This window comes from Lissotriton vulgaris, chromosome 4_1, assembly GCF_964263255.1.
Source record: "Lissotriton vulgaris chromosome 4_1, aLisVul1.2, whole genome shotgun sequence".
Classification (NCBI taxonomy): Eukaryota; Metazoa; Chordata; class Amphibia; order Caudata; family Salamandridae; genus Lissotriton; species Lissotriton vulgaris.
The window spans coordinates 1,656,932,242-1,656,946,371 of NC_141691.1; the positions used below are offsets into that span (position 1 = coordinate 1,656,932,242).

Sequence of the window (14,130 nt, forward strand, 5' to 3'; positions counted from 1 at the left end):
GTGGTAACATTTAAGTATTTTTATCCATATTTTTATAGACCCCGTCAGAAGAAATGTCGAAAGTGCTCCCTGAGAAACGTTTGACCCCACCCTGGTTTATATGGACCTGAGTGAGATCTGATGATGAACCATGACTCCATAGGGTGTGTGAGGGTCCCTAAAAAACATTTTGAGTCTCTTTCTCTAAAGGCCTTGGGTTGAACCGAGCCTTGGCTCGGTTGAAAGGGTATAACAAGCAACAGTGGTCCTTAATATAAACAATTTACGAAAAAGATGCAATTATATAAAACAATCTGTACTATAAGTAAGCAAGTGTCCAGCCGGACACTGATTTAATCAATGTTTAAGGTTAAGACAAAATATAAAGCAAACAGTTACAAAGTGGGATACAGTCCTTTATCCAGTATATAAAACATAAATGACAAAACAGGGGAAAAGATTTTTCAGGCAATTCAAGAAAGGAGGCGCTAGTAATAGAATAAAAAGTTCAACTAGCTAGCCTCACGTAGTTTACACATTTCAATGACAATTTATGCGTCACTACATAAACAGTCAACGGCGTTTCGATCCTATGTACAATGAAGGATCATCATCAGGACTCAAATAGATTGCCTGATCATGCAAAGCCGGGGCACTGCTCAAGGGATCGGTGGAGATGCAAGGTGATGGGTTCAAGGCAAGGAGTATTAGATGCCTGTTGAAGAGTGAATGTTCTCAGACAATACGAAGGCGCATTGGATGTGCGTGGCATCAGCTGTTTCAAGCGGCGATCAGGGTGAAAGCGGCAACCAAGAGGAGTACAGCCGGGTAATTTAATTCTTGTGCGATGAGCAAGTGCTCAGAAGTAAGAATGGCTCCCCTCTGGTACGGGAATTCAGGTGAAAGTAGGTGAAAACAAACGGTAATTCGGCAGGTTGCCTGATCCTGGAAAATTCAATAAGGGCTTAATGTCCTGGATGGGACCTCCTGGCATCCTTCCGGCTCAATGGCGCTGTGTGGTGTGCGCCATTGAGCCGAAAGGACCACTGTTGCTTGTTATATACTATACCCCGGATCCTTGATTACCTAAAGGGTTCCCTTGATTCTCTAAAACTGTCGGTTGAAAGGGTGGTTGGATATCTTGGTGAGTTCAGTCAGGTAAGTACAGACATAGCAATTAGTAATGTTCAAAATCTCTCTTATATTGAAGCAAACTAACATAAGTTTTTTCCCTAAAATTTGCAACAGAAACATTTCTGTGATCTAATTTACTAAAGTTTGAAGCATTATTACAATATAAATCACCTTTATCTTCCGATGTATACCCAACAAAAGTGTCACTAATTTACCAATCAAAACTAAGCAAGTCATAAAAACAATTTTTAGAGCCAAAGACAATTTTTTGCAAGTAGGAATCTTCTTTTTGAAAAATCATTTCAATAGCAGCTGGGACAGAAAAGTCCCTTGCATGGTGATGGGCATGCATCCCTGCCTTAAAAGCCCAGCTGCAATGATGTCTGGATTCCTGGTGCTGATTTTTGTTGTCATGGGCGAACATGGATCATACATGTGCACCATGACATAGGCCTGTCTCACGGACTGTGGTCTTATTTTTTATAATTCTTTTAATTGCTTTTATATTGTAGGCATATTTCAACAGTACAAGGTTACATGCATTCAGGTACTGGATCAAATTATTGTAATGTTCTTGAGCAACAGATTCCCTTTCATCCAAGCCCTAAGTAGATGACATCCCTGCAGATCTGCTGGGGCAGCATAGTATCAATGAAAAGTATACCGGCTCTATGGCTCCCATGCCCCCTACATTTTTAATGCCTTTTGGTACAGAGAGGTACAGCCTCTCCATTTATGTATCTCCTTTTTGGCTTTACAGCAGAAGTTTATACCTTTACGCCAGACAGACAATAAAGGAGGATTTAGGTACCTTCATTACAGGGCAATGTACAGCTTGGCAACAAGATACACAGTACCTGCAAATGATCTGTGGTGTGTAGTATCTGCCCAACCTTCCATTATCCCCAGAAGAACGAATTTGAAGTTTAATTCGGCCATTTGCGAAGCGCACGTGTGATCTTGGGTTAAGTGAGACTCAATAGGTTTTTTATGATGGGACAGGCCCAGATAATGTTATAGGAGGACCCTACAGGATTGCCACATCATGTGCAACTTTATGAGCTTGTGTGCCCCACCATTCAGTACCTGTCCAGGCTGTATTATATATATATATATAGTAAAAGTATTAAAATTGAATTAAGAGATTGAAGGGGATGGTCAGAGTATGCATGCCCAATTTTGCTTCTCTCAAATCCTCATCATTAGGTTCCCCCAGATCAGTCGTACATCTCCCTCTGAGCCTTAGGAGGGGGGTCTGGGGTGTTAAGAAAGACTCTGTATATTTGGAAGATTCCGTGTCAACCCAATGGCCCCATCGTCAATTTTGTCTCCAGGAAGTTGGATTCAGGGACGTGCGTAAGTAACTCTTTGTACGTTTCAAGGGCGTGTCGCACTTATAGGTACTTGAAGCACTGCAAGTTATGAAGGTTGTCTTTTGCTTTAAGATGGTCAAAGGAAACAATGTGGTCTTTGCTTCACATGTCGCCTAGTGTGATAATCCCTTTCCAATCCAATTCCTGGAAGTCATCCAGGCCTGCTACCTGCCCCCGCCACATGCCCTCCCATAAAGTAGTCCATAAAGTAGTCTGCGCCATCAGTGTCCGGATTGCGGTTTTATTGTACATGGAGGGGTGCCCAAAGTGCTACCCTCTTAGTGGTGACAGGTAATTGCCTTTGTCAAGAATTTAGTAGCATGAGCAAAGTTGGCCTATATCGTTGGTATGTAGTGCTGTGCAGTGTGGCTGCAAGCAGTTATATGTTTATGTATGCCTGTGAATGCAGCTCTCCAAGTTTATTGAGGCCAATGATCTACTCCATAGGAGGCAGTGAGGCTTTCGTCCCTCTTATAGTACAGAGTCTGCCTTGCTACTAGCCACAGAATCCATTCGCACATTTCTGGACACAGGTGACATTGTAGCACTTCTAATGCTGGATCTCACGTTCCATACAGTGCAAAAACAACAATTGATGGACAGAATGCCATACATTCACCTCAGTACAGATATCTGTGCCTAAATCCATCTTTTTTTGCTCCCCAGGCCATTCCAGTTTGAACCCAGCCATATGCAAATCAGTCTTGACCCTGTGCCCAACATTCCATACCGTGTCCTATAACATCTTGATCGAACGCTGGTGGAAATGTGGTGTTGGCTGTAAAGCCTTGCTGGGGAAGTGCATCTTTCAGGTGCTTCAAAAACCTTATCACTCCAACGGGCTTCCTCTCCATCAGGGAGTGCCTCAGGGCTCCTCCCTGAGTGCAACTTTATTTAATACATAAATGTGCCCCCAGCTGAGGTCATCGAATGCCATGGCTTCACACAGTGATCACGTACCCTGATGACACAGCTCATCATCACCCTCTCGCAGAACTCTGCCCGCATGGCTTCCTCGCTACGTTCCTGCCTTGCAGAGGTTGCCTCACGGATGGATTTAAACTGCCTTAAGCTAAATGAGGAAGACCAAGATCTGGATCCGGGTAAATAGCCTAGCATTTGGTTGAACGCCTGGTGGCCTGAAACTCTTGGTCCCATACCCATCCCCAATCCTAAGGTTAAAAACCTGGGCATTTTGTTAGATGAGAAGCTGTCCTTCGACAGCCAAATCACGGCCCTTGCTAGGAAATGCTTCGGGATTTTAAAGACCCTCAAAATAATCTTCTGCTTCCTACCAGAACCTGCAAAGGTAACAGTGGTCCAAGCCTTAATTATGTCTAGGCTGGACTATTACAATGTGTTGTGTCATGAAATCGTATGAAGGTACTCGAACAAGTGCAGCATTCGGGGGTGCGTCTGCTGCTGAACCTCCCTAAACGAGCCTGTATGAGACCGTGCTATCCAAGCAGCATTAGCTTCCAGTAAAGCAGATCCTTTCTTTTAAAGCCCTGTGCTACTGTTGAAAGGCTTTTATGAATAATGGCTCACTCTACTTTCACTCCTTTATCAATACGTATGCTCCACTGTGGAGCCTTAGATCCACTGGTGTCATGCTGGCCTACATCCAGAAGGCTAAGAGCCTCCAGGCGCAAGAAGTTCCTGCAAGTCCTACTGACAGGACAGGCCTGCAACAAGTCTGCAAAAGAAAAGGAAAGTGACATGACCAGTGAGATGTCCATGTGACACGAATGCCACATCCAAGGAAGAACCTGGTCGGAAGAAGGAGAAGAGCGTGGCACGACGCCGCTCCGCAAAGGAGGGAAGAACAGTGGCATGATGCCACAGGGCAGACAACCACCACAGGCACGCACGATGAAACAGAGAAGAGTGACAGGACCAAGGACTCACACCAGCACTGAGGAAGGTGTTCATCCACACAAGCCAGCCACCGGGGTGCAGGGACGTCATTGGAGACAGCTCCACAGGAGGACCTACCGGAAGCCACTAGCAAGCGCGATCTGCGTCCTGGCACCACGCTCTGCAGTTTGACTTTCCTCTCACCTGTCACTGGCTGCTTGATATCGACAGCACCACACCTCGCAGTGCACCTGCCCGCAGACAACAGAGCGGTGCCACAAAGTCCCTCAAGTCCTCCTCCCTCCCTAAGGTCACCCCGACAGAAGATCGCTGCCTGTCTGCCCACTGAAGACAAGCAGAATTCTGTTATCACCATCCAGGTGCATCATCGCCAAGAAGCATCGCACCAACCGAGTGAATCCACACAAGCCCCAAAGATCCGGAGGTCAATGAGGCGGATCACCCAGGACCCTTCTGTGCACCGCGTCAACCAACCACCTGCCGAAGTCGAGCACACCTGGCCATTGGAAGATCCGCCCTTGGGGACTGCACAAGTCTTGGCCGTGGTCCTGTTGAGAGTTCTGCAGTGACCCCTAAGAGTGGCCTATGCAATGGCCCGCACAGCCCACGTGGTCATGTGGCAGTCCAGGGGACAAAGGCCTCGGTGGAGTTCCTGTGCGAAGGGAGTCTGAGTAGGAGAGATGTGTCGGCTGCAGCTTCACGTCAGGCGCAGAAAACACGAAGGTCAATGCGGGAGACTGGTCACCCACAAGATCACCAGAGGAAGGCGCAGAACACGGGTCCAGACGGTGACGACGCCCAGACAACGACACCACCCTTAGAGGCTACGTGAGCGATTTGGCTGTGAATCCGTTGGCAGTTCCTCAACGACGCCTTTGCGCAGCTCATGTGAAGCCACCGTAGCACTCCTTTTGCAGTGATTGTCCCGCTCACCGGGCCATCGCCGGGGTCAAGGAGGTGGTAGGCTACCCATGGCGGGTTCTGCCTTTACTTACTAGAGGTTTTTGCAGACGATGCATGCTGGAACTCTCCACTCAAGGTATAGGCTCCTTGGGCTTCATTATCATTCTGTTCTCCGGCAGAGTTTCTCATAGGAGCAGTGGTGCTGCTGGCTTCTGGGCGCCGGGGCTCTTCCCTTGAGGCTTGTGTCTAACTGTTGCTTGAGTCTGGTCGGTGCATGTCTGGGCTGGAGAAGCGTTGGGCTTCCTGGGGGCACTCAGTGATGTGCCCCAGTCCTTTTCTTCGACAGTCTAGGCAGCCGGCTGGGGTGGGAAGCAGTGCACCCGGCCTTCGTGTGCTTCTCTTGGGGCTTGCTGGGCTTCGCTGCCCTGTACGTCTTGGTGAGTTCCTGCGCTGTGGTAATCCTGGGCCCTTGGTTGGACCCCATCTCATGATAGCTGCTTGTGCTGGCAGATCTTCGCAGAGGTTTTGCTACTTCTTCGGTGCCATGCAGCGAGCGGCTGGTGTGTCTTGAAGTGTGACACTTCTGTGATGGGGCAGCACTGTCCTCCACACTATAATGTCTTGTCTCGCTACCTTGAGGCGGAATCACTGTGGGCGTCTCTTCCCTCACCTTGACACTCACCAATGCCTTGCAGTGTTCCTGTGGGTGTGGTGCAGGTAGATGCAGGGGTGATGCTCCCAGACACCAGCAGCGAGGTGTGCTTGGCAGTGTGGGATACGTGAGTCTGATGCCACAGTGTGGGTGACTGTTTTCTTTGGGGGTGCGTGTAGACCGGGCTGCCCCCCCCCCCCCCTCCCCTCCCCTATCTTGTCCTTGCCGAGCCTGAACGTGCTTTAAAATTGTGGCGTGTTGTACCTGCTTGATGCAGCTGCAGGAGGGTGTGTTGCTTCTAATTGACCGCTGGGTGGCAGCGTTGTGTGTTAGTTCCCCGGCTTCGACAGTCTGATCTTGGAAACTGGGGGCTCTTCTCACTGTTCCACATGGTCCCATGACAGCCAGCAAGGAAAGCCCTCCAAGTGGTGGTTTTTGCTTATTTGTTTTCTTACAGTTTGGACTTTTGTTTGTTTCTTTTCATTGAAATTTGGGAGGGATGTAGTATTCGGCTGGATACATTCCAGTGTTTCATTCACCCTGAACATCCACCCACCACAGGCGTCACCAATCAGGAGACCCTGTCAATAAAAGGGGCCTGAGTGTACGGTTTCAGGCCAGTTGCAGTTCCATACAAACGGTGTTCATGTCCATGATTTAGCAGCATGTGGGCCCTGGGCCCAGGATGTTACAGGTAGCTCTTTTAGCTATCTAGTGCCTAAAGTCTGGAGTTAGCTCTCTCTTTCAGTTTGTAAGGCCCCCCTCAGAATCCCACTTCTGGAGAAAAAAAACCTGGCTGTTTAGTCTGAGCTAATTCTACTGGAACTGGTGCATATGCGAACTGCGGGAGTTTGGAGCTCAGCGCTAGGACGCTTCGTGGTAAAGCAGCTGTGGGCATTACAGGCACCTCTATTATTATTATTCTTATTATTATTCTCTAAGCGTGAACTCAGGTGGACAGAAACATGATGTTCCAAAAACTTGGCAATGGAGTGATAGATCACCAGTATAGAAGGATAACGATTAAGAGTCGTAAGTTACCTCTGTCATGAACAAGTTGTGGAAATATATGAAGAAACAAAAATCTAATCTACTGACTACAATTCTGATTTCATAATAATAATCACCCCGAAAAGGTCAGTGATGAGAAAGGAAACCCGACCTCCATGGAGAATAATACGATAAATACATGCAGCAGAAGGTACAAAATAGCATTTATTGGAGGAAAAGCAACTTGGAGAAAAAAATAACAATTACCGAGATCTTACACACATTAAAACAATCCAGCCATTCGCAAACATTAACAAACAAACATTAACAAAGAGAAAGAAGGGTTTTATTTTAAGTCGTAGATTATCTATAAAGGATATAAAAATGATGTTTCGAGTTCAAGCAGGTACACCTGTTTCTGGAGGTTCTTAATGTACTCAGTTTCGATGGTGGTAAGAGATGTCATACTCCTAAGGGAAAATTGAACAGTACATTGGGTTAGGGCAATGAAGCTCTTCTAGAACATTTGCTTTTGCTACAACCAAAGGGTTTCTTTTATGGTGACAGGCAGGGTGACAACTCTTACAATCAGTATCAAGTATCTGACAATGACCCAGGTCACTAATCCACAGGGCAGCAATAGGCGCTGTCTCTTTGTATAGGATTTTATTTTTAAACTATAGGGGTTACGTCCGTTTTGGGGGCCCGGTAGGACGTGCAATATTTTTTCAAAAAGAATTACCTGGCCACCAGTTTTGGAACTGCTAGTTACTCATGCAGATTTGGAAATACAACACATCACGTCATTGCATTTTACTTTCACAGTTGTATTAATTCAACTTAATTTCAAACATCCTTTCATTTTTTTGAAGCATGAAAAGAATACACATTTCATTCATTTATACATTCCTCATTGTTAGACGGACCGGGAGGGTCGGCCGAGGATAAGGGGAGAGGTCTCCGGGTAGAGCCGTCTCCAGCGATCGTACAGACAAGTAACTTCCCCCCCACAGACGGACACCACACCAGGATAAGGTTCAACGATACTTTATCAGCAATTCTTTAGGTACGGTAAAATGATACAAGGAGGTCTGGACTCAGGGGTCCCCTCGATTCTGGTCTCTGGATTGGGAAAAGGGTAGCGGGACAGTCTTGTTACCAATAGATGAAAATAGCTCTCAATCCTCGAGCTCGGCGTTCTAGATGATCGGGCCGCGGCGGAGCCAGCAGGTCCCGAGATGGATGAAGGAAGCGACGGTCCGCGGCGGAGCCAGCAGGTCCCGATGAAGATGGTGGTTACAAACGGTCCGCGGCCACGCCAGCAGGTCCCGACGACGATGAAGGTTACGAAGGTTGCGGCAGCGCCAGCAGGCAGGACGATGGTTCGCAAGGCAGGGCTACGGCAGCGCCAGTAGTCCGTCAAGGATGAGTTCTTCACTGCGTCTCTCGACTCCAGGATACAACTGCCTTCCTGCTCTGGAGCTGCCCCAGTTATAGGGCTGGTGCCCTTTGATGTCCGGACCCTCGCACTTGGAGGTTGGGGGGTCCGGGATGAAGGGGTCCAGACACCCAGCAGGGGGGTGGAGCCAGCGCCCGGGGAGGTTGTGGGCGAGCGGCACCTGGCGGGGGAGAACCATCGACACCTCTTTCTCCCATTGACCTGCCAAGTAGTCCGCTCACCTCCTGGGTGGATGGTGGTGCCGGGATGTCTGAGGCCTGGCCAGGTCCAGGGTTGGGGTCGATCGGGGGCCACGCGGCCTCGTGGCGGAGTGTCCAAGATGGCGCCCAGGCTGGGCGCGCGGGCCAGTAGTGGATCGGGCCCACGAGGTCGATATGTTCAGAGGCAAGGGTCCCGGAGGGGACGGAAAACGTGAAGTGGTGGTGTGTGACACTTGAGGGACCGGGCTCGGGCCTGGTCGGGCAGAGGGGGAGCGGCCCTTCACGTGGCCTGTCCAACATGCGTCCCCCCCAGCTGAAGGCGGGGAGAGTCACCCATCCTCTTGGGGACTCTCCTCGTCGAGGCGGAAAAACCGGGACAGGCCATCTGCGTTGGCGTGATCTGGCCCAGGCCGGTGTTCAACAGTGAAGTCCATCCCATGTAGGGAGATGGACCAACGTAGTAATTTTGGGTTCTCCCCCCGCATCTGCATCAGCCACTGCAGGGGTCGATGGTCGGTCTGCACCCGGAAGTGTGTGCCAAAGAGGTAGGGCCGGAGCTTTTTGAGGGCCCATACCACGGCGAAGGCCTCCCTCTCGATGGTGCTCCAGCGTTGTTCTCGAGGTAGGAGTCGCCTGCTGATGAAGGCCACTGGCTGATCAAGGCCTTCGGTGTTCAATTGAGACAGGACCGCCCCAATGCCGTGGTCGGAGGCATCCGTCTGGACGACGAATTCCCGGCTGTAGTCGGGGGCCTGGAGCACAGGGGCGGAGCACATGGCGGCCTTCAGTTGTTCGAAGGCTGTTTGACAATCTGGGGTCCAGTTGACCTTCTTGGGTTGATTTTTGGACGTGAGCTCTGTGAGGGGCCCCACTATGGTACCATAGTCTTTCACGAACCGTCTGTAATAGCCCGTGAGTCCCAGAAAGGCGCGTACCTCGGTCTGTGTGATGGGGGGCTGCCAGGACTGGATGGCGGCAATCTTGAGCTGCAGCGGGGCCACCAGGCCGCTTCCCACCTGGTGTCCGAGGTAGGTTACGGACCCCTGACCAATTTGGCATTTGCTGGCCTTGATCGTGAGGCCAGCTTGCTGAAGGGCCTGTAGCACCGCTCGGAGGTGGTGGAGGTGGTCGGACCAATGGTGGCTGTACACAGCGATGTCGTCTAGGTAGGCGGCGCTGAATCCTTCGAGCCCGGCCAAGACCTGGTTGACTAGCCGCTGAAATGTTGCTGGAGCATTCTTCATGCCGAAGGGCATGACCTTGAAATGATAATGGCCATCAGGAGTGGAAAATGCAGATCGCTCTTGGGCCCGGGGTGTGAGGCCGATCTGCCAGTAGCCCGCCGTCAGGTCGAAAACACTGAGGTAGCGGGCAGCTCCCAGGCGGTCAATTAACTCGTCGGCGCGGGGGATGGGGTGTGCGTCCGTTCTGGTGACCGCATTCAAGCCCCGGTAGTCGACGCAGAACCGGAGTTCCGGTGTGGTGCCGGGAGTGGCTGCTTTGGGGACCAGTACTACTGGGCTGGCCCAGGGGCTGTCTGAGGGCTCAATGACCCCGAGGGTGAGCATTTTGGTTACTTCTTCCTGGATGCAGGCCCGTACCCGATCTGGTAGGCCCGGTGGCGGATAGGGGGGCTGTCCCCCGTGTCCACGTCGGGCACACACCAGGAAGTGACACCTGGGGTGAGGGAAAACAGGCCGGCGAACTGCAACAGAAGGTCTCGACACTCTTGGCGTTGGTCCAGGGTGAGGGCCTCCGAGAGTCGGACCCCATCCACGGAGCCATCTTTCTCCCGAGTCCGTAGGAGGTCAGGGAGGGGTTCGGAGTCTTCTTCGGCTCCATTGTCTGTGGCCATCAGGAGGCTGAGTTCTGAACGCACAAAGTGGGGTTTCAGCCTATTAGCGTGGAGGACTCGGAGGGGGTTCCGCGAAGACTCCATGTCGATGAGATAGGTGACAGGACCCTCGCGCTCGACTACTTTGAAGGGCCCCGTCCACTTGTCTTGCAGGGCGCAGGGTTCGGTGGGGGACATCACCCATACCTGTTGTCCGGGTTCAAATTCGATGGAGGAGGCATTTTGGTCATACCACTTTTTCATGTCCTCTTGACTGGCCTCCAAGTTTGCTTTTGCCAGCTCTCTGAACCGTCGGGTCTGGTTGCGGAGGGTTAGGAGGTATTTGAAGACATCTGGAGGGTTCTTTAGAGGGGGCATTTCCCAGCCTTCCTTGACTAGACTGAGAGGCCCCCGTACGGGGTGTCCATACAATAACTCAAACGGGCTGAAGCCGAGGGACTTCTGGGGGACTTCTCGATATGCGAAGAGGAGGCACGGCAGCAGCACATCCCACGGGCGACGGAGGGGCTCTTCCAACCCCCCAATCATCCCTTTGAGCGTGCGGTTGAACCGCTCAACGAGTCCGTTTCCTTGAGGGTGATAGGGGGTCGTGAATCGGTAGGTGACCCCACACTGTTGCCAGAGGGACTTCATATATTTGGAAATAAAGTTTGTGCCTCTGTCGCTGACGACTTCTCGGGGGAAGCCCACACGGGAGAAGATCCCCATCAGGGCCCGGCCGACCACCGGGGCTGTCACAGTTCGCAGGGGAACAGCCTCGGGGTAGCGGGTGGCGTGGTCCACCAGTACCAGGATGAACCGATGTCCTTGTTTTGTACGGGGGTCCAGGGGCCCCACAATGTCTATCCCGACCCTCTCGAACGGGGTGGTGACCACGGGAAATGGTTGCAGGGGGGCTTTTAGTTTGCGGCCGCTCTTTCCACTGGCTTGGCACGTGGGGCAAGATCGGCAATGCTGGAGTACATCATTCCTCATTTTGGGCCAGAAGAAGTGGGTTACTAGGCGGCTGTAGGTTTTATCCTGACCCAGGTGTCCAGCCAGGGGGACATCGTGGGCCAGGTTTAGCAAGAAGTCTCTAAAACGGAGGGGCACCACTAGCACTCGGCTGGCCCCCAACTCCGCGATCCTTTGTTCGCTGTATAGCAGATCATTGTCCCAGTAGATCCAATGTGTTCCGGAGGTATCCCCTGCGCTCTGGGCGAGGGCTTGTTGGCGGAGTCCCTCGAGGGAGGGACAGGTCTTTTGCTCTTGGCGAAACTGTTCCTGTGTGGGCCCCCCCTCTTGATGCCACTGGTCGAGGCCAGCGAGGTCCGGAGGTTGAGCTGGTTCTGGGGGGACGGCACGGTCGGTGTCTTCGACTGGGGCGACCGGGGGAGGAGGCGCCGGCCATTCGGGTTCCTCTTGTCGGGGATTGGCACGGGCGGCCATGGACCGGGTGGTGACGCACGCCCAGTCCGGGACGCCCAACATCCCCAGGTGTTCTCTTCGTTCTACGGCTGCCCAGGGAGAGCTTTCAAGGTCATTTCCCAGGAGACAGTCTACGTAAGCATCATCTCGGACCGTTACTTTCAACATGCCGGAGACCCCTCCCCATTCGAAAGGGACGCAGGCCATCCGACACAGGCTTTCCGAGTTATCGGCTGAACGGACAGGGCAGAGAATGTTTGGGATGAACTGTTCTGGGGTCACCAGGTGACAGCGGACGGCTGTTACACTGGCCCCGGTGTCACGGAGGGCTTCGGCCTGGCGTCCATTGATGCTCACCCATTGGCTGTACTTCCGGGTGTTAGCGGGTAGGGGGACCCGCGGGACCATGTCTTCCCCCCCTAAGCATGCTAAAGTCATGGCGGCTGCCTCCCATTCTTGATGCTCCTGTTCATATTCTTCCTGCTCCTCGGAGATCTGTTCTTCCCCTAGGGCAGCAGCGGCCACTTGGCGGGGTCTTGGGCTCTGGTACTGTGGGCAATTTGGGTCGTTTGCATAGTGGCCGACTCGTTGGCATCGGTGACACGTGACATTGGCTCTGTATCCCGGTCGCGCCGGGGTGCTGCCCCGGTTGGCCGGGGGAGTGGTGCTGGTAGCGGGGGCGACCGGAGCGTTGTCTCTTCCTCGCCCTTGGCCCCCTCCTCCTCCTCGGGGACGTTGCTGACCGTTGTTGTTCCGGTTCTGTTCATAGGATCCATTTCGGCCCACTCTGGTGATTTCCCACCGGTCAGCCTCGGCTGCGAGCTGCCGTGGATCAGTCAATTTGCTGTCGAGGAGGTGCTGCCGGAGCTCAATGAAGCAATTGTTTGATAGATGCTCCCACACCATGAGATTGAAGAGTTGTTCGTAAGTTGTGACATTGCTTCCTTTGATCCAGCCCTCGAAGGCTCGGCTAAAATAGTTCACGTAGTCCACCCAAGTTGTACCCGGGATGCGGGTGCAGTCTCGGAACCTCTGACGGTACATCTCGGGTGTGAGCCCATAGCGGGTGAGGAGGGCAGCTTTCATGTGGTCATAGGAGGTCATCTGATGGTCCGGGAGCTGTAGCAGGGCATCGCGGCCCTCATTGAGGAATCTCCCCCATAGACCGGCTCCCCAGTCGCTTCGATCGATCCGGTGGGCGGTCATAGCGATTTCGTAGGCCTTGAACCATTGCTGGATGTCGTCCTCTCGGAAGTATTCTCGAACGACATCCTTGGGGATGTGTACCTTTTTCTCTGTTGCCCCTGGGTCGCGGGGTTGCTCGGGCACCCCTAATTCTTTGTTCTGCTTGCGTAAGTCTATCTCAGCTAGTTTGCGCTCGTGTTCATACGCCAGCCTCTTTTCCTCGAGCTCCCTTTGTCTCTGTTTTTCCTCTCTTTCTTCTCGGAGACGCAGGTGCTCTAAGCTTAGTTTTTGTTCGGCCAATTTAAGTTCAACATCCATTTTGAGCCGGGCCATTTCTAGTTCATGTAGTCGTGTTCTTTCTCGTTCCTGGATCTCGTCTTGCGAGAGACCCGTTCTTCGCTCCTCGGGGGCCGTGGTGTTTTTTTCTACTGCTGCGATGTTTTGGTCGGTGGTTCCCACGGCCCCGGTTTCTGGCCAGGACTCTAGGGCATGCTTGAAATCGTCTTTGGTACTTAGACCGGTGGTAGCGATACCTAGTTCGATGCAGAATTGTTTTAGTTCACGATGGCTGTACTCGTCCAATTTCTCCATCTGAAATTTCTCGGTGGATCCGCTTTCTTTGGTTGTCATCGTGATTTCGTCGTGGGGTGAGCTACTCTCTGTACGATTATGCGGTGATTCGGATCGCGCCGCTGGCCACCAATGTTAGACGGACCGGGAGGGTCGGCCGAGGATAAGGGGAGAGGTCTCCGGGGAGAGCCGTCTCCAGCGATCGTACAGACAAGTAACTTCCCCCCCACAGACGGACACCACACCAGGATAAGGTTCAACGATACTTTATCAGCAATTCTTTAGGTACGGTAAAATGATACAAGGAGGTCTGGACTCAGGGGTCCCCTCGATTCTGGTCTCTGGATTGGGAAAAGGGTAGCGGGACAGTCTTGTTACCAATAGATGAAAATAGCTCTCAATCCTCGAGCTCGGCGTTCTAGATGATCGGGCCGCGGCGGAGCCAGCAGGTCCCGAGATGGATGAAGGAAGCGACGGTCCGCGGCAGAGCCAGCAGGTCCCGATGAAGATGGTGGTTACAAACGGTCCGCGGCCACGCCAGCAGG

General features: G+C 52.1%; 1 protein-coding gene across 1 annotated transcript in view; it reads right to left on the bottom strand.

The window, feature by feature from the left end:
• The window catches only part of LOC147724364 (uncharacterized), a 350,577-nt gene that overhangs the window by 225,186 nt on the left and 111,261 nt on the right, over nt 1-14,130 (bottom strand). The window contains exon 3 of the mRNA XM_086965924.1: nt 7,290-7,379. Coding sequence (XP_086822050.1) covers nt 7,290-7,379 — 90 coding nt within the window. The remainder of the gene's footprint in view (nt 1-7,289; nt 7,380-14,130) is intronic.